At 36.0% G+C, this 20,464-nt stretch overlaps 2 protein-coding genes across 2 annotated transcripts; both read left to right on the top strand.

The window, feature by feature from the left end:
• Nucleotides 1-7,168: 7,168 nt before the first annotated feature.
• On the top strand, nt 7,169-10,465 carry LOC143153957 (farnesol dehydrogenase). Its single transcript, XM_076325642.1, has 5 exons — nt 7,169-7,499; nt 9,084-9,210; nt 9,395-9,527; nt 9,977-10,123; nt 10,230-10,465. Exons 1-5 carry the CDS (start codon nt 7,205-7,207, stop codon nt 10,302-10,304), a joined length of 777 nt encoding a protein of 258 aa, XP_076181757.1. The 5' UTR covers nt 7,169-7,204; the 3' UTR covers nt 10,305-10,465.
• Nucleotides 10,466-11,692: 1,227 nt separating this feature from the next.
• Nucleotides 11,693-16,276, top strand: LOC143153758 (farnesol dehydrogenase-like). Its single transcript, XM_076325270.1, has 6 exons — nt 11,693-11,998; nt 14,211-14,337; nt 14,827-14,959; nt 15,088-15,231; nt 15,310-15,349; nt 15,458-16,276. Exons 1-6 carry the CDS (start codon nt 11,704-11,706, stop codon nt 15,481-15,483), a joined length of 765 nt encoding a protein of 254 aa, XP_076181385.1. The 5' UTR covers nt 11,693-11,703; the 3' UTR covers nt 15,484-16,276.
• Nucleotides 16,277-20,464: the final 4,188 nt, after the last annotated feature.

A 20,464-nucleotide genomic window follows, 5' to 3' on the forward strand; every position in this document is an offset into this window, starting at 1 on the left:
AATTGTTCTATCAACTGATACGCGGATGCATTTATGCATTCAAATCGATGGAAATTTTTCGAAAAGTTTATCGTGAAATTCAGTCGATCTTGAAACTCACGGTCAAATTATCTTATTTCTAAACATTCCACGTAACAAGAGGATAATAATTCTTTTATTTTGCTCTTATTGACCCGTTTGAAAAACCACTTCAAATATATTATATATTCTTTGATGAAAAAAGACATCCGTGATACCTGTTTCGATGGAACTTTTAGTATAGGAACTCTGATTCATTTTGAATGCGAAATGATTCTCAATTCACGAGAATTTACAATAGTGACAATTTTCTCCATAAAAAATACGGGAAGAAAGATATTCCAGGATCGAATACTCTTTTAAATAAAAAATATAAGTTCTTATAGAATGAAAAAAGAAGAAAAGTTAACTGTTTCGCTCCTTGTCGGATTCATGTGTGAAAGACTTGAAAAATACTTGTGGTTACACTCCGTACAAAGCCTATTCCGTTTAAAGATTTCGGACCAAGAGATTCGACTTCTGATTTTTAAATTCTCTAACTTTTCCAGTCAACTTTTTTTACTTGCGCTTATCTCGCAGACGTTCTCCTATCCCCCGACATACCCTAGATCGTAAGTCATGAATGCAGTCTAGCGAAATGGTGATAATCCTGTGACGATTGATCGTGTAACGCTTTCGAGGGTTCTCGATATCGACCTTGACACCTGCTCGCTCCTTTGTCTTTTATTCTTATCTAGGCTCCTCGCTTACGCGTCGATCCCCACGCGGGTTCTTCAAGATGTACCTCTAACGCCACACTGTCACACTGTGCCCCAATTTTATAAAACAAGCGTAAACGACCTACAATTTAATATCTTTTCAAAGATTCGTACACTTTAGCCTTTGCCCTATTATAATTTGTAGCTTCTTGAAATTTTATTTCTTGACTTTACTATAAATTTGCTGATTCGAAGTGCTATTCGGTTCCGATCGATAGGACAATTTTCGATACACGTAACACGGAATTAATTAACCGCGTGTACGAAATCTAATATTATGTTTCCCATTTAAATTCGAACTATGTTTACGCCAACAATATTTATCTATTTTTCCAAAATTTAAGAAACACCCAATGAAAGACGCGAAAAAGACTAATCGAAATCTATTGATGGAAAGCGTTACAATTTTGTACAAATTGAGGCTTGAGAAGATTTTGCGTTTCAAAGTTCGAGAATTAATTGCACGTGTACACACCGTACAGATATACATTCCACGGTTATTGAGAAAAACATTACTCGAGGAATAGAATTGTAAAATAAAATTATTCTCCTTCCATCGACAATTCACCTTACCGAGCGAAAGAATGAATTTAATACTCGTGCAGCAGGTAAAATAATTTTCTCATTATTTCCAGCTCAATCGACATCGTCGAGTTGATTCTTACGCGAAAGTGTCCTTTCGGGAGGATCCGGAAATTGCAAACTGCATCAGCGGAGACATGATGTGAAACGTCATTGCAGATGGGACAGGATCCTCCTGAGTTCTTGAAGTCGATTCTTGTTCGACAGTCTTGACTTTGGCACGATGCCAGGAAACAGCCTGGTTGCGCGCAGAAGGATCTCGTAAAATGCATCTTACAATGCATTTACGGTTATTTCCGTTTTCAAATAGTTTTAAGTAATTAAATTATTTCCAGACTTCTGCTTAATCTACGTACAACGTATTGATCTATGCGATGCGAAAATCGTGAATGTAACGATTGAATAATTTATCGTGAAAATTATGTCTACAGGATGAACGAAAAATCTAGAAACGTGTACGGTCATTTCACGTCGAACCGATCATTTTTTGCATTAAACGCCACGGATTGTGATAAAATTGAAATATGATGCAGACCGCATAAAATTCAGGGGAGTGTCAGTCATCGTTTTACCGATTTCGTATCTATTTCAAAAATGCATAGCGTCGAAGTTTGCATTTTTTTTTTTTTTTTTTTGTAGATCGAAACGATTTATGGTACACATAAAAATAAATAAAAAATGTGTGATTGAAAGCGATGGCTGTATTAACGATTTTTTGCCCAGTGTGTTCCCTTTTTTACTTTAACTTTATCCACAAAGGACAAATGTTTCAATCTTTGTAATTTGGATAAAAAAATTGGTTGTTTTTCAGCAAATTTTGTTGCGTTCCAAGATACATCTTCGTTATTTGTACAAGTTACGAAATGTCATTGTTGAATTTTGAGATTATTGAAACGTTTCGTCGATAAATCGTAGAGAGTCACCTTGACAAATAGGTGTAATTCTTCTTGACGAATCACTCGAGATCGTTCTATGACAGGACCGCCATTTACGCAATTTTTTGCTATAAACTTCCCCTTTAAGGAACACGCATCTGGTGGATTTTTCATAATCGATCAAGTTGAATCTTCCAAATTGAAAGAAAATACAAAAGTGTAATAAACACTGAAAATTAATTACCGCGATACAATTTCTATCACATTTTAACTGCAGACTGTTTTGTCAACTTCATTTTTTATCAATAATGGTAATAAAAAATCGGGTAAATATAATATACTAAGTAAACAATGACTTAAGATATTTGATTTATTATCGAGATCAACCAGTCATCTTACCAGTATCAATAATATTTTATCTCGATATCTGTTCGATACCTTGGCACAATCGATCTATATCTGTGCTAATGGGTATGTAATTGATTTCATCGCTAATTATCGTAAAATTGAAAAGAGATTTTTTATCAATGTATAAATGTGTTATCCAGCAAACAAGTGTTCGATAATATCTGCAACCTTGTTCTTTGATAATCTAACATATTTCCTATAAAATACCTATACAATCCAACAAATCAAAACTGCTGTGTTGTGTTACTATTCTTGAAACAGTAAGAACAACTTGCAGTAGAACAGTCTCTCTGTAACCTGGCTAAAATTTATCACAGCTCTAATGGGATCTGCCAAAAGTAATTTAGACACGAATTTGTCGACCCATTCTACAAGCAATCTGACGAGAAAATTATAATTTGTACACTGACTTACAGCCTGCACCTCAGGCACCGTGGAAATCGACGTAAACGGGTATTGTGTACCCGAAATACCATTCGTTCCGTCGAGGAAGAAAAAGAAACAACACGAAGAACGATAAATTGATAAAAAGAAGAAGAAAGAAAAACAGAAATTACCAGGAAATACAACGAAATTAAGCGGTAAACAGGCATCGCACCGCGACGAATTTCTCGATTAATTGCACAATGTTTCGCGACAAATTGCACGAAAAAACGTTCAGTGATTTCTATTTATTTTCATCGATATCGACGGATAATATTTTCAATACTTTCCCATACAAAACGTTTCACTATTAGCGTTTAAATCAGTTTCTCTTGTACGCCGATACGAAGCACTTTTCTCGTCGAGTATCGCGCGAATTTTTTCAACCGATCGCTCTCGATTCACTTCACGCGCGGAATAGAATACAAATAAATATTTCGAAGGTTCGTTTAATTCGCAATTAACCCGAAGATGGAAACTGTTTTGCATTTGAAAAGTAAATGAAACGCTGCGATCGTTTCACGAGCACATTTCCATTCAGAAATTAATTTTCGTCCGCTAATGCAGACCCGTTGCTTCTATTGGAACCAACACTGCACGCGCGTTCTTAAAGTCGCATTTTAGAATTGAAGTGCATTCACGGAAACGCGAATACCAGCTAACCGAAAATTAATTTCCCACGAGCGAAACGGTTCTGTAATTTAATTCTAAATTCTGTATTTCAATTTATAATACGTGTCTAATTCCGATAAAAATTTTTCGGTAATCAAAAATGACATGCTTTCAACGGGGAAAAAATAGTAAATATTCTTATGGAACGATACGAAAGGAAGTATGTGGTTCGCGGTACAAAGAAATGCTCATTAGCTAACTAACACGTGAAGTGCATTTTTTTCAGCACGAGAAGAATTTTTTGATACAGAAAACGACCGATAAATCCTGAAAGAACGCTAATAAATGTGATCTTAATTGAAACACTATAATAATACTACAATGTTCTCGTCTTCGTTACGCCAGATTTGTACTTATAGAGAATTAATCGAAGTATCGATTGAAAGAAATGAATGAAAATAATTTGTAGAATTAAAGATAAATATAGATTGCGGTACAATTATTAACACAACCTCGATAACATTTGTTCGAAAAGTCACTTCGTTCTTTTTTGGTGAAAATGAAACACGATTTTTTTAGAGTGTATAAACATTTTATTAAATTATATATTCTCCATTTTGGAAAACGAAATCACTTTCCGAATCAAGCCAATATATTCGCGATATTTAATTTCGAGAGAAGACCTTGGCCACAGCCGACTACCGAGCATCAAATTTCATTATCCGCGTTATTATTTATGAAAACTGGAACGCGACACAATTCGAGCGTGGAAAAATGCAAATCCCGATACGGGGAGATTCTAATCCCGGAAACAGATACTCGATTTTGGTACGAGCTGACAGAACGGTTTTCCAAGGAATACCGATACGAAGCAACGCCAAATCTTTTTCTGCATCACTGGCGAAATTGCTAACAATTTCTTTAAGATTTCAACTGTATCCAGTACTCGACACCACCTGCCTCGAGAAAGGAACCGATACGAAATAAATTGAAAAGAAGCAACCAGGAGTTACGTTCAACAAATGTTCAATGGAATTCAATTTCAGCTGTGTGTAAGGGATTGTTGTGGTTACTTGCTCCATTTAGAATCGTATTCTCGCAGTTGTACGTGGAAGATCCTGATCATCGTCGCTTTTCGTTATTTGTAAACCTTTGAAGAGACCACGACATTGGAGAACACAACGATGAACCGATAAGGGCTACAATAGTGAATCGATATTTGTTTACAACCGCTTGGTTTACTACTTTCCAATGGAAACTTTCGGTTCCTTAGATTCGTTGATATCACGAGTCAATGACCTATATTATCGTATTTGGAAACACTAGAGGAATCAATCTTTCATCCGAAGGTTATCATTAATCACGTATGGTCACTGTGTCGAATCTTGCGCATTCTCGACAACCGATCCAAAACGTTTACCCTTTACGAGCTAACATCTTTCTTGACCGCATCGATCCATGTGTTTTCATTGCTTGCGGTTCGCGACGTTTACATACTGATCAAATCAGTTGCGAAGAGTGTCTTCGAGAGACAACAAGATCGCACGGTTTAATTTACATGCAACGGTTGTCTACGTTAACGCTCGTAACGTCTCGTCTGACGTATCTTGCGATACGACTGAAACAACACTTGGTTCAAGGTGCACTTTTTTTGAATTAGTTGCATAAAATTAATTTCAAATCCATCGTGTGTTCAATACACACGTAACATCTGTCTACGATAACGCATCCAACATTTATCTCACCGTTGTAAATTATTTATTTAAACATTGTGCGCGCTTGTAGTAACTCGGTACGACGTGCACTGTTTTTCAATCAAGTCGCGTTACAATCAATTTGACTTATTCGATTAGTTTATACACTCTGTAACGCCGTGTTGCCGCGCATACGAAACACTTCGGTGCACTTGAAAATGCGTTTTAATTTTAAAACTTGCCTGAAATCGTTCTGCAATCGAACGATAAACGCAACATTGTTGTTACGTAAACCCAATAGCCATAGTATTTCCATCATCGTGCGTTTTAACTTTAAAACTTGCCTGAAATCGTTCCACGATCGAACAATAAACGCAAAATTTTTTCCAGATAAACGTAACAGCGATGGTGTTTGCATCGACGTGCGTTGTAACTTTAAGACTTGCCTGAAATCGTTCTACAATTGAATAATAAGCCGTGTCTCGAATACACTCGGCGGATGTACGATCCACTCGCGATCTTATCGAAGGTCGACTTGTCTACTTGTTCATGGTAGAACTGACTACAAAATTTTCCACGATCGACGTACCGTGGATTCGCTAACGAATATTTGGGGGTTTTAGAACCCGATTGGCGTATTCGATCTCTCGAAAGGAGGAAGACCGATCTTACCACCAGGACAAAGGGCGTGGAACGATTTTACCAATTAAAAGGGCCAGTTCCTAGAACCGACCGCACCGTCGTCGTAGTTAACGCATCGAGTTAACGTTTTACGGTGGTATTGTTTCGCGAGGTACAATGGTGCATCGAAAATACCGTTTGCACTCGATCGATGCCTCGTGAACGTTTTGACTACGTAATACACAGTTTTTATCCAATGTGAACGAGACGGTCATCGTTCGATTTGGTTGATCGTTACGAAGGATGGAACACCGACTGAAACATGTGTCCTTTCATGAGGATGAGAGTACACTCCCAACTTCCGAAAATAAGATTTTTTGTAGGTATTGCGAACAAGAGGTGAAGCGAATACTTTTTTATAATTATTACATCGTCCAATTGTATTACCGAGGAAACAAACTTAGATTTTTTCATAATGCACACTTTCTTACTTAAGAAATGGATGAACCGACACTGTCTTCAGGGACCACACTTTCGAGCATCCATTCGATTTCTACGTAAGCAGCAGTATTTGTAAATATTTAAATGCCCTGCCTTAAAAGTTCTATCCCATAGAATCTATTCCAGTCTAAAGGAAAAATTGAATAATTCATGAATTTCTCGAAATTCGATAAACTCCTATTCGTCTACGCAGTGTCTAAAATGTTCGCATCTTTCGCGTCACCGAAGAAATACCTTAACGAAAAATCAATGCGTTTGACGAATTGCAATCACGTCAGAAATTTTCTACGACGATAACCGAAACGAATGACAGTAGCAGAGTCATGGTGCCCTTATCTTCGATTATCGTAAATGAAAAAACTTGCGGAACCCTCCGGGTTTTACAGAGCACAATTATATCAATGAAAGGAACATTTACCAAGTTGTTCGATAAGTTTTCCCTTGCGATAAAACTTAACGAACAATTTATTATAAATTGATATCGTACACAATTAAAGTTTCAAGTGACCGTACACGATACCGTGGAATCGATATTTATCGCTGATCGCTATTGCATGTAACGATCAGCCGAGTCTAGTAATTACCAAGAAATACAGTGCGCTTGCGCTGATTAGTTGCATTCTGACGTAACCAATAGAAAACGCGCGTACAATATAAAGCGGTCGTAGGATTCAGTGGACGGTTGAAAATCGTCGTAACGCTACCGCGAACCATGGATCGTTGGGCTGGAAAAATAGCAATTGTGACCGGTGCAAGCGCTGGTATTGGTGCCGCGATCGCGAAAGCTCTCGTGGAGCATAATGTTAAGGTGGTTGGTCTCGCGAGAAGGAAGGACAAGCTCCAGGAGCTTGCCGCGAAACTTAAAAGTGGCATGTTCTATCCGATCCAGTGCGATCTTAGGAACGAGGAGTCCATCGTGAAGGCTTTCAAGTGGACCGAAAAGGAATTGGGAGGCGCTGACATCCTCGTGAACAATGCCGGAGTCATCGATATGACACCGCTGATCGGTATTAATCAATCTTGCACGATTTCTCGTTCGAGGGTTCGCTCAATTTCGAGTCTCGAAAATTGAACGATATCGAAGACTCGTTTCGTCGAGAGATCTATTCAAAACGTCAATTTCAAACTCGGTAGTATACGTTTATTTACGTTTCATCGAGCTGTTGGGATTTTTTCAAGCACTAATTAACGCTCGAGTGAAGCGGAACAACCTTGTATCTATGAAACGTTATAATGGAAATTCAAACTGCGGTAGAATTGCAAGCGATACGATATTGTTATTGGGTTGTTCGGAAAGTGATTTTACATACTCTGAAACAATTGTGTTTCATTTTCACCAAAAAATACGATATGACTTTCCGAACAACCCAATATTATTCTCTAATCCCTCGTATAATAGGTTGTTCGAGAAGTTTTATCGAACGACAAAACTTATCGAACAACCTAGATATACGTTATAGTAATACATAATAGTAGTGACGTAACATCATGACTATTATATCTTGACGCGTTAAGTTAAAAAGCAAAATTATTGCACGTGCAATTATATAACAAAAATAATGAATTTTTTAATGGAAATTTTGTAAACACGATACAAAGTATCTGCACTTCGTTTTCCTGATAATCTAAATTTACATACTTAAATATACAATTCTTAACGAACAGAATGAAAAAAGCGTTTGATCGACCATGTTGCACAATTTCATTTCTATGGGCATTAATATTTCTTGCCACCTGAATGGTTTGTTTTCGTACGACTCCTTGAAAACTTAGAATTCATATTTAATGCTTCTCGCGTGTCATCATTGGTTCGCGAAGTTACATCATTTACTTCGTAATGTATCTTGAGACGGTTGTAGAAGCATTCTCTAACACAATACAAAGCTGGTGACTCGTGAAGCGAAGATCGTATATAGCGACTGTAAACGAGAGCGACATAATCGACATAATATTCGATTGAACGAAACAGACTCAAGTTAACTCGGAACGTTTCACCGACAGAAGTAACTATTATACAATACATGGAAATAGAAAAAAGATCCGTCGAGTTACCAAGATTTTGTTAAAAGTTTATAATAAAAAATGTCCCACGGATGAAAATACAAAAGTTTATTCGTAAGACGTTCGGTGTGTCTTTCTTCCTGATAACGACACGGTAATAACATCAACCGTACCATAGATAAGTACCGAAACATGTGCTAGATTTGTATTTATCAAATGATGTAAAAAACTAGTATACTTCCAAGATAATCTTTCTATTTATATCAAATCTGTTGCAACGAAACCCATTTACGATACGAATATAAAAGCAGATAATTTTCTAAATATAAAAGTAGATTTCATATAGAGTTGATTTCGGTAACTACGTTGATTAACCATTTCTTTTTACTATTTCCGTTACTATAAATCCCTAAAGTCTTGGATGATTTCTTTCATCGCCCCAAATTTTATTGCAGTTAACTCTGTAATTATTTCTGGCACGTTGTAACCGTAAACGTATCGCGCGCAGCCTTAAACGTACGAGTAATCTTTTTTTCCGCACACGTAACGTCATTCGAACAAACGAATTATAAATTGATCTTCCGTTGCAGCTGCACCCAGCGAGGCATATCGTAAAGTATTAGACACCAACGTAATATCTCCGACGATTTGTGCCCGAGAATTTGCGCAGTCTATCAAGAAACGTAAAGTGCCTGCACATATTGTTAATATCAACAGGTACGTGATTCTTCTGACTTGTAGCGCGTAACTTAACAAAATTACGTATCTCCGTCGTAAATTTCAATTTCGACGAACTTGGATAAATTGAAACGTAAGAAATTCAAAGTAAAGGAAACAGAATGAACTCGAACGTATTGAACTCGATTCTACGGCTAATCGATATACAAAATGAAACTTACAGCATAGCCGGACACTTCGCAGAATCCTTGTACGCTCCGCTTGGTATGTACGCTGCCAGTAAATATGCCCTAACTGCTTTGGGATCGGAGCTGCGCCACGAATTTATCGCGGATAAACTGAAAATCAAAATTACGGTAAGATCCGATTTGTCGAAGACTTTGTCGTCGTCTTGTTAACTTGGATTTTTCAATCGATCGATACGATACATTACGTTATAATATTGTGTCTATCGGCCTCAGAATGTAATTAAAATTTCTTCAACGTTCGTAAATCAACGAAACCACGAAGTCGTTCGTAAAATGTTCGCAAAATTGATCAATAAAGTATTAGACGCATCGTGCGAACAATAGTATATATATATATGTATAGTATTTAAGTTAATAGTATAGAAATTTATTCAAGTCTATCGCAAAGAGCTCCGAATCGTTATGAATATTCGTTTTTGAAAGAATTTTAATCTACGATATTAAGGAAAGGGTCTTTATCAACGGTAAATTATCAAATGGGTCGTGTTGTTAACCGTACCGATTTCGAATACGGGCCTGAAATTATAGGATTTCGTAGAATGTTTGTATTTTTATAGAGTATCAGTCCTGGAGCAGTATTGACAGATATGTTCGCTGGTGTATCCACCGTTACCGAAGAAACTGCCTCGACCGCAACGGTATTAAGAGACAAAGACATCGCCAATGCTGTAATTTATACATTAGGAACACCAGAGGGTGTAGAAGTAAGCACGAACAAATATATCGAATTCAATTATACAAAGAGAATACAATACAAAGTGTTTCAGACGAATTATACGAATATACGTAATTGTTGTGTTTTTTTTCCAGGTTCACGAAATCATAATTATGCCACAAAACGAAACCATCGGTGTTCCAAAAGAAATGAATACCAATTTAGGATAATAAACGAAAACTTCCTCGTATTAAGTAGTCTTTTACTTAACATCGAACCGAAAGAAACAACCTTTATATAAACTCCAATGCGACGCAAACTAAAAATGTAATCGACTTTTTTTTCTTTATATAAAGAGAATTGAAAGACAGAATAAACGAATCCAGCGTTATTCTATGTGAATTTTGTACTCGTGAACGTATCGTAATGTATCGGATAATATTTTGATCTTGCATCGATCTTCTCTACAGATTCTTACTTTAAATACATACCACGGTATTCTATCATGTTCGGTGTTTTACGATCGAGAACTGTTACTTGCAGTACTCTGGATAACGAATTATTCGACACCATTTCTTTTATACGCATCGATCTTTCGCTATTTTGTTCAGATGAAAATTAAAAATATTATTATTTTCATTATATCTTTGTGAGATTATTTTCAATGGTTTGGCAAGGTTTCCCCGACTAAAACGAGTGCCAACACGACCTGGTTTGGACTCTTTAATTATACGATACTCAAATTCTTTCTATCGTATAATTAAAAAAATTCCAAATGAGATCGTGTCCGTCGTGTTTTACATCGTATGCCAAAAAGATGATTCATCCGAAAAGGCAACATTATCCGAATCACGATCGATATTCCAAAATGTCCAAACGATTCTTTTTTTCGATATGCTTGAAAATGTATTTTTTAATGGTAGAAAAGAGCGGAGTCGGTTGTAACGTTACAACTTTTACGGGAACAATACTATCCACGGAAATGGAATACATTTATCGGCATAAATGAGCAAAAGAGTACATTCATTTATAAAAAGGAATACATACATTCGGGAAAAAAATGTCTTCCTTTTCGATCGAAACTGATATTTCAGAAATACAACCGTACACGTTTCGCACGACTAACTTCATTTATGATTTCAAATTATTTTAACGTTTGTAACATTGTACGTTAAACCAGAAAATGATACCGTATCCGTTGAGAAGTTATTGGAACGTTGACTCTCTCGTTTCCCAAACGAGACGTCTTGTTACATACGAATCGCGATCGATGACCCACGCTAATAATAAATCACCGAAGTTCGGGGACGAAACATTCGATATTTTTTATTTCACGAACGTGACTGAACTGCTTCGAACCGTTGCAATCGATCGGTGTGATTTTTGCAACAACACCGATACCGAATGGAATCGTACGAACATGAATAAAATGTCGCGCGAGAATCACTCCCGGCGTGTTGATACACTCGTCGGTGATTGTTCTTATCTCCGAGACAGTTCAATTGAATAATGTCGGGACGATACAGTTTACCGTACTCGGCGCTGATTGGCCGAGAAGTGTAAATCCAGCGTATAGAACCGGCGGAAGATCGCGCAGACAGGTCAGTTTGCAGAACGGTACCGCGAACGATGGATCGTTGGGTTGGAAAAGTAGCGATCGTGACCGGGGCTAGCGCCGGTATTGGTCTCGTGATCGCGAAATCTCTCGTAGATCATGGTGTTAAGGTGGTCGGTCTCGCGAGGAGACTCGACAAGCTTCAGGAGCTGAAAGAGGAACTCAAGAAGGACATGTTCTACCCGATCGAGTGCGATCTCAGAAAAGAGGAGAACATCCTCGATACTTTTAAGTGGATCGAAAAGGAATTGAACGGCGCCGATATTCTTATAAACAATGCCGGAATCGCCAATGCAACATTCATCATCGGTAGAAAGTTTGAACTCGCCCTTTAAAATCTCTCTACCGTTTAAGATCGCGACCCTTTTCTCAGGAAATCGGTTACCTGGATTAGAATTTATTCGAACACTCCGCGCGATTCTCGTAGATAGTAATTATCGATTTGAAAACATACAATGCGGTACTTAACGGAGCAAGGTAGCGTTATCTGGGTTAGATCGGTATCTCTGACAGCCTCTTTCGAACGAGTTTTTTACATGTTTCTCTTCGTGAGAATTTGATTCTAATGTCGCGGAAAGTCGAAAGAAAAATAGAGTATTGGCAAACGACGAAGGTAAGTATGCATAGGTACGTATAAATGTGTAAGAGGATTTTTCTTAAAGACGTACAGTGAATCGTTCAGGCATCTTTTTTTAATAAGGATAATTATTTAAAATATCCCGTGAACTAATCGTTTCTTTATTATTTTACGCAGTATTTTTTTACGTAGAATAATTAGAAGTTCGATCGATGCTTTCCATTCAAAGAAATAATAGTCCTACGAGTGACACTCTTGAATCGTTCATTTTCTCCGTTTGTGTACTTGTTATCTACGAATAAAATTAACGAAGTTAATATATATATACTTGAAAATATTTTTCAAAGATTTTGGTTCTAATAATATAAATTTCGGTACGTAAAAACAGTTTGTGATTATTTTGTATGTTTAGATTAGATTTTCATAATATATTATATAATATTTAAATTGATTTGAATTAAATTAATTTATCAAAAGTTCGCGAAGCAAGAGACGTGGCTAGTAATTATCAGCTATATTCTTGACCGACCCAATATACGTGTACCGTTATTTACCAGGTATGTGTACGTACATATATATACAAATAAACAGGTCGTCGTCCTACTGTAGAAGTCGACTAACGTAACATAAAAATAATGACTAGCTTCGTCATTCGATATATTTGCATTAAATTTAATTATAGAAGAATACTTCACCGAAAAGTACAGTGATCTGGAGAAAGACACAGTGTAACGAGAACGTTTCTCCTTCGTGAAGATCTCAGTTCTTCGTTCTATTATAAATGAATTGATTCCTTTATCTAATAAAATATTATTTCATATCTTATCATGACAAATTTATTACAGTATTTAACGACAACTGATAGGAGAGTTTATTTAACATTTTATAGCTCACTTTTTTTAAAAATATTGAAAGAAAGATACGTTTTCTACATTTTAAATCTCCTTCGAATAGTTGTATACAATAATACCCCATAAAAATTGCACGCGATACGTATTTGTTTTGAGATTGAGATACTGTTATCGATAAAGCTTGCGTTGTGTGTGAAAAATACGTAATCCTTGTTTCTTGTGGATACGTATCGCGTATAAAAAGGGACAAAACTGCACAGAGCTGGAAATCAGGTTCGACAAGTTTGTTATATGAACAATATACACACAAGAACACATCCCACGATGCAGCTAGTGCAGATTTATCGAAGTTGTTTTGCAGCGGTCAATAACCGCGACACGACGACCTTCATTTCTATCGAAAGATATACACTAACGCTCAAGAATTCACGATCTCGCGTTACATTGTAATTCTCGCTCAAATAACCAAGCGAAAACAAACGTTCGATTGCTGATTTGTATGCGTATTTAAAATATTTACAGATTTTTAAAAAAACACAACGTCGAAAAACAATTCCAATTAATTATATTGGTTCAAAAATTAAAGAAATTGTGAAAGTAGAACGGTTTTAAGCATTTCTCGGTAAATTACAACCTTTCGTTTAGTTATTTATTCGACATTGCATGCGAATTTGCAGTTCAATTATGAAAGAGTAATAAAACTGACGAGTCTGCGAAATATTTAACGAACATGCACACAAGATTTCGAAAAGTCAAATCGTTTTACGTTTTCCACACTACAATCTACATCCAAGAAAATGCAATGCAGTCACTGCAAACTTTTGACCGATAGTGTACGTGCATTGGTCTGCATTCTTACTAAATGCACAGAATTTCGTATCGACATACGGATGATTTTCAGGTTCATATACAATTATACAGTCACACTTCTTAAAACAACAATTTCGTGGCCTAAACGGACGAGTGCAATTAAATATTAAATATTTTAAGATTCTGTAATTATTGTCACGATGATTATATCTCTACAATCAGTTATCTGTTCTAACTATAACATTAAATATTTATAGAATTACAATCTAATATTCTGTTGCAGATGGGCCCATTGAAGAACATCGTAAAGTGTTAGATATTAATGTAATAGCTCCGGCAATTTGTGCACGCGAATTTTCACAGTCTATAAAGAAACGCAATGTACCAGGACATATAATTAACATTAACAGGTATGTAACTTTCCAAATTTATACGCGCGAGAAACATTAACTCTGTTCGAATAGCTTTAGTTATTCGTTTTAATTTTTTCCATTTCTTTCTTGATTAAACGTCTGTGGAGTATAATACGTGCATAGAAATCAGTAAAATATCGACAATTATTTGACAAATAATTAGAGTATCCCTAATTAAATATATAGGGTATCCTAAAGGTACGAGAGTAGTCGGACCACGTAAATTTGTTCCGCACAGAGAAATCGAAAAACCGCTTTTTAATCATTTTCGAGATACATATAAGCAGTTTCCGATTGTACAAATTAAATGAAAATAAATCGAAACGTGAATCGCTCGTTTAAATCGAAGAAAATGAATCGAGAGTGAACGAAACGTGAACACAGTGAGTCCTGTGTGTTAAACTCGAACGAACGAAATTTGAGAATACAACACCCAAGTAAGCAAAATCGTGAATAATCACAAATGTTTGCATATGCAACTTACAGCATGGCTGGACACTTTGCGGAAACCATACACACTCCGATTGGTATGTACGCTGCCAGTAAATATGCTCTGAATGCGTTGAGTATGGAAATTCGCCACGAATTGATAGAGGCTAAACTGAGCATTAAAGTTACGGTAAGATTTCATTTTTTAAAACAGTTCGTCACATCGAAAATTCGGTATCTCGAAATTTTCATTTGCCAGTATGATAAAATTGTACAATATGTCCAACAGTCCCAAAATTTGAGTTTGTGTTTCGACAGAACATCAGTCCAGGAGCAGTATTAACAGATATGTTGAAAAATATTGTTAAATCTAAAGCAATCGTTGACAAGATACCAACATTAAAAGAAAAGGATATTTCCGATGCTGTGATGTATGCATTAGGAACACCACAAAGCGTAGAGGTATGTGAGAAAATCATTTCCCGAAATACTTTTGTTATTAGTTCGATATGAATATTATACGATAAACATTTCTTCCAGATATATGACGTTTTCCTCATGCCGGCAAATTCACCAGTTGGTTAGGGAACTTCATTATTAAAATTTCGAACAACTTCGAATTAAACCTTATAAGTTACTTCTTTTTATAATATCCGCAAATATACATATACGGTATCTGTGGTTTTAGGTTCAAGAAAACTTATCGGAAACTGAGAAGAAAAATACGCTAGAAAATGAATCGCGCAGAGCAATATGTATGTAACTTTTGTTTATGTCAAAACAGTTAACTTTAATACGATATAATACTATAATACGGGAGTTTTCGGTGACGAAAATCCAGAAACAGATACGACTGATAATTTGTTCGTTTTATTATATTTTTTACATTAAATATAATAAAATGAAAAGATACATTCATTTCACCTAAAAGAAAATACTGGCTATATTGCATTACATCTAATTGTATTCATTGTATTCTTATTAAGAATTATCATTTTACTATCTGCTAATTAATAAATTAAGCTGCTTACTATTCTTTATATACACTAATTATATTTATACTTGTATCAAGACACTAGAATCGAGACGTATCTTATCGTGCTGAAGTTCCAAGCTGCAGTAACGTTGCAACATCGAATTGTCTGTAAAACTGCAGTTCAAACAATGAGTTGCATTTTCGATCTTTACGTAACGCAGAGATCAATGTAACGCAAACATTGAACGCAATAATGTGAGAGAATTCTATCAATGATTACGTTTCGATCGTGAAGTATTATAATATGATTTTCATAAGGTAAAAATTATTGATATTATATATCTGACGAGTAAAAGAAGAAAAATTCCATATCTAATTGGAATCGCTATTAATATAATAAAGTTTATTAAATAGAGTTTCTTACATACTTGTTTGTTGCGTTCAATAAATTACATTCTATTTTTTTACGTTAACCGTTTACTTTTAGATGCGTTCCAATCTGTACGAACTATAAGAAATAAAAACAATATGTTTTCGCAGCAAATAATGTATATAAAATTTACATAAATTATTTTCGATTTCCACGTTTACACCTATCGACTCTTCGATAGCTGTGATCCTTTCTTTTTTCATTAACATTCTTTTATTTTACAAAGTAGTATATTTTAAAAATTTTCCAACTGGTGAATCTTTACAGGATTAAAGTTCTAAATCCTCGTTGTACGATCATATCGTACGTTACAAATTGCTATCCATCAGAACCAATATAAATAAAGTTCACAGACGTGAAAAATGAAACTTGAGAACTTTCTTCTATTCGTTCAAAAATATTTGTAACGTATCAATGAGATTTTTCCGAGAGATATAGGATCAAACGCGATACGATTTCGATGATTTGTAATTACGATCAGGGAGCCACACGACCCACTATTATCGTCGATAATTCGTTCTCGTTCGCTATCTTTCTTTCCAATCTGACGATTATCGTTGTCTGCAAAATATAAGGGCGTTCGATCGAGCGACTGGTACTTAACATTATCGCGACAAGGCATAACGAACCGTGTAATCTCTCACTAATAATCTCACTAACCGAAAACCCAAGTTCGATATAAAGTGGTCCTCGTGTAGACGGTTCAGGGACTGGAGAACGACATCGCGGACAATGGATCGTTGGGCTGGAAAAGTAGCAATTGTAACCGGTGCAGGCGTTGGTATTGGTGCTGTGATCGCGAAATCCCTCGTGAGCCATGGTGTTAAGGTGGTTGGTCTCGCGAGAAGAAAGGACAAGCTCGAGGAGCTAACAGCGGAACTCGGCAAGGATAAATTCTATCCGATCGTATGCGATCTCAGAAACGAAGAGAACGTCCTGGAAGTTTTCAACTGGCTCGAAAAGCCAGGATGGTGCTGATATCCTTGTAAACAAGGATTTGGAGTCTTCGATACCGATCATTAGTACGAAATGTCTAGTTTCTTTGATAATCGCGTAATTTATTATACTTTGGAATAACGTTAACAATTCTTGCCGCGAGCGTTTCATAACGCTTCTACGTATAAGTATCTCAAAATGGAAGAATTGTTTTGCGTTGAATCATCGAGTAACTTTGGTTAGAATTTTAAATTATCATTCATTTGACTGTGCACGAGAACGTTGAGCGCGTTGAAACTTAATGCGAATTTGAATTATCGTAATATTGTACTTCTGTCAAATTTCGTTGAATTAATGGAGAAAATAAGGGAAGAGAAACTACAAGATTGTGTTCGCAAAAATTGAACGTTAAATCGAACGCTTCTAAAAAAAATTGCACGGGAATGATAACGTTGTCACTTTCAAGAACTTTCCGAACTGTGTTATCCAAGATAGAAAGAATTCGAATCTGTCCAATAGAAACATTATAGACACGATCGTGATACGTATTTCACCCGGTATAACATGGAAGTGACAAAAACGCTCGTTAAGACTCGGCTGTACTTCACGGACCTGATACCCTGTGCGAACGTACGTTGAACGTGTTACGATACAGAGCTAAGAATCTCAGATTGACTGCATTCGTGCAATCATCCCTAACAAACTCGATATGGAAGTTTATATTCGGGTACCTTGATTCCCTTCAGACCAGAGAAACTCCTTCGCTAGGAGCATTAGAAATTTCTTCACAGTTATCAAGATTCTGTGCAATTCGTCCAACCGTTGAAGTATTGAAATTCGCAGAAAAATAAACCGAGAATACTTTTATCAAATCTTTCCTAATTTATATGTATAAATACAATGTACTGCGGGGAGAAAGAAAGATCAGTTCCGGATTAAAAAGAACATGGTACTACGAGTGAAAGGAATGTGAGCAGTGTCGATTAATTTTTGTTCAGTCCTAATTAATTTTGCTTTTCTTCGTGAAAAAGAAAATGAAAGGAATCCTTTGAGAAACAATTCGAAAATCGAAATCTTCCACTGTACTCGTAAACGGTGTAAAATATATTTCTATTTAATCGATCGGTGCTTTAAATTTGTTCGGAAAATTGTAGAACTTTGTATCGACATTGTTCTTCGAGTATCTGAAATCGAAGAAACTCCTTCGCTAGAGATGTTAGGAACAGTGTCTTGTAACTATTCAAATTACATGCAATTACATGCAACATAACGTACAAAAGGATGCTCGTTCTATTTTAATAGCGTAGAATTAAAACTAAGTACTTTTACTACGTTAGCGTATCATTACGCCGACGTTTTCAGTTGCTGCAATCATATCTGTAGCTCAATTAACTTTTTACATACTGGATTTCATTTTCCATCTATTTTCTGGCATCCCACGAAAGTAATTAGCGAGCCGATTCGAGAAATTTACTGAAATATTCGACGAATACCTGGATACAAAAACTTGTCTTGAATAAATATTCAAACATTCGGATAAATATTCAGACATTTCGGCACAAATATTCACTACGTGCCAAAAGAGATGTAGAGTACTCGAAATAAAAGAATCAGAATATTCAAGAATATTCAAAACCAATTTACAAAAGTTTATTACATATGTACATCTATCGATCCGTAAACTGAATAAATTCTACCATCGATTTCAATGTTTTCTCTTTCCATTGCGTACTGTCACAGATTCGATAACATTAGAACTACCAAAGGTACTATTTAAATATTGAAAAATGACTCTCGTCACGGTAGCTCGATGCTCTAAAATCTACGTACACGGTTCAAGGTGAATATCGATAAATTTTCACTAATTAGAAATTGTTTATCCCAAATATCGCGCGAGTCCCTTAATTCCAAAAACAATGGAACGATCCTTGCGTGGATGTGCTTTATAGTCCTGCCACGTGTTCGCGTGAGACTATTGCAGCTGTTGAATCTCGAGAACGTGTCTCGATCACCTTGTAAAAGTGAGTCACGTATCGTATGAATCCTTCGCGACGATTAAAACCATGGATTGGGTCATTTGGCCAAACTTACGAGAACTTCTTCATAAATTTCAATTGATAAAGTTGCAATAAAATTATCACGATTAAGAAAATTGAATACTTAAATTTTGACAGCGTGTACCCACACTGCACGTATTGATCATTTGTCTCGAGTCTAACAGTTATAAATGAATACCAAAGTTCTGTTTGCTTAAAATTGTAACGAATAATGCGAACATTTTACATTTAAATAAACGAATGGTTTACTGGATCAGAATTTAAGTTCGAAAGGTTCGTTCGTGCTACGAATGTTCGACAATTGTGCCACTTGAATGGCCAACAGATTTCTTCTCCCTTCAATTTGATATTCAAATGTCTATAGAGTACCGTTCGATGTTACATAACACCGTTACGTAACACTAGGGTTGTTGGGAAACATTCTCCAAAATTTTAACTAAGGCAAAACAAGTTGGGGAACAATTAATAATAGTCGCGGGTCCAGTAGAAAATAAAAGAAACCGACGGGAATGGAGATCGTGATTAATGTCGAAATGTTTTTGTAGTCGGTGGTCGTTGGCGTGTATCCAGACGGATCTGTTACACTCGATGTAATTGAGAAGGCTGAAAATTCCCAGCAGATAATGTATTTTGATAAAATTTCAACAACGACTCGAAACAATGGATACTTCGAACTTTGCACGTTTTGATATTAACAATCGTAATCTTACTTCGAACTTCGCACGCGAACATCTTAATTATTCGCATTAGAGATCAAAATAAATCCAAGAAAATTTTGATATCTTCTCGAAATTGAAGAGAACGGTACGAATTCGTTGCCCGATGTTGATCGAAAATCGAATAAAACGTGGCGTTCGAAAGAAGGAAATTCGATAAGGATCGGGAACAATTTGAAAATAAATTACACCGTGTCGAGATTTAATTTTTAAATTTCACGCCTAAAGATAGTTGCAAATTCGAACGAATGGTATCGATTTACCGTTCTCGATTCTTAGCAGGTTGAAAGTAACGACGTTATCGGTCCACATCACGGAAATACTTTACATTTTCTGAAAGATCGCGTCCACGGTCACAATTCAGTCACGTGTCGGTCGAATATTCTTCAATGCACTTTTACAGATGCATTCACGCTTTCACCAATATCGGGACGTGACGTTAATCGAAAGGAAATGTATCAAAGAACTCTCTTTATCCTGTTCCCGGTCTATTCCTAAACAACTATTATAGGACCTTAATACGCTCCGAATCGTATACTATAATTTTATTCGTTTATTTTATTTATTTTTAAAATAATAT

This window comes from Ptiloglossa arizonensis, chromosome 13, assembly GCF_051014685.1.
Source record: "Ptiloglossa arizonensis isolate GNS036 chromosome 13, iyPtiAriz1_principal, whole genome shotgun sequence".
Classification (NCBI taxonomy): Eukaryota; Metazoa; Arthropoda; class Insecta; order Hymenoptera; family Colletidae; genus Ptiloglossa; species Ptiloglossa arizonensis.

Bases quoted from the DNA above. Each gene is read 5' to 3' on its own strand.
- LOC143153758 (XM_076325270.1), top strand. From the start codon at position 11,704: ATGGATCGTTGGGTTGGAAAAGTAGCGATCGTGACCGGGGCTAGCGCC. The intron at 11,999-14,210 runs GTAGAAAGTTTG...ATTCTGTTGCAG, and splicing joins CAATGCAACATTCATCATCG to ATGGGCCCATTGAAGAACAT. The intron at 14,960-15,087 runs GTAAGATTTCAT...GTGTTTCGACAG, and splicing joins AACTGAGCATTAAAGTTACG to AACATCAGTCCAGGAGCAGT.
- LOC143153957 (XM_076325642.1), top strand. From the start codon at position 7,205: ATGGATCGTTGGGCTGGAAAAATAGCAATTGTGACCGGTGCAAGCGCT. The intron at 7,500-9,083 runs GTATTAATCAAT...CTTCCGTTGCAG, and splicing joins CGATATGACACCGCTGATCG to CTGCACCCAGCGAGGCATAT. The intron at 10,124-10,229 runs GTAAGCACGAAC...TTTTTTTTCCAG, and splicing joins GAACACCAGAGGGTGTAGAA to GTTCACGAAATCATAATTAT.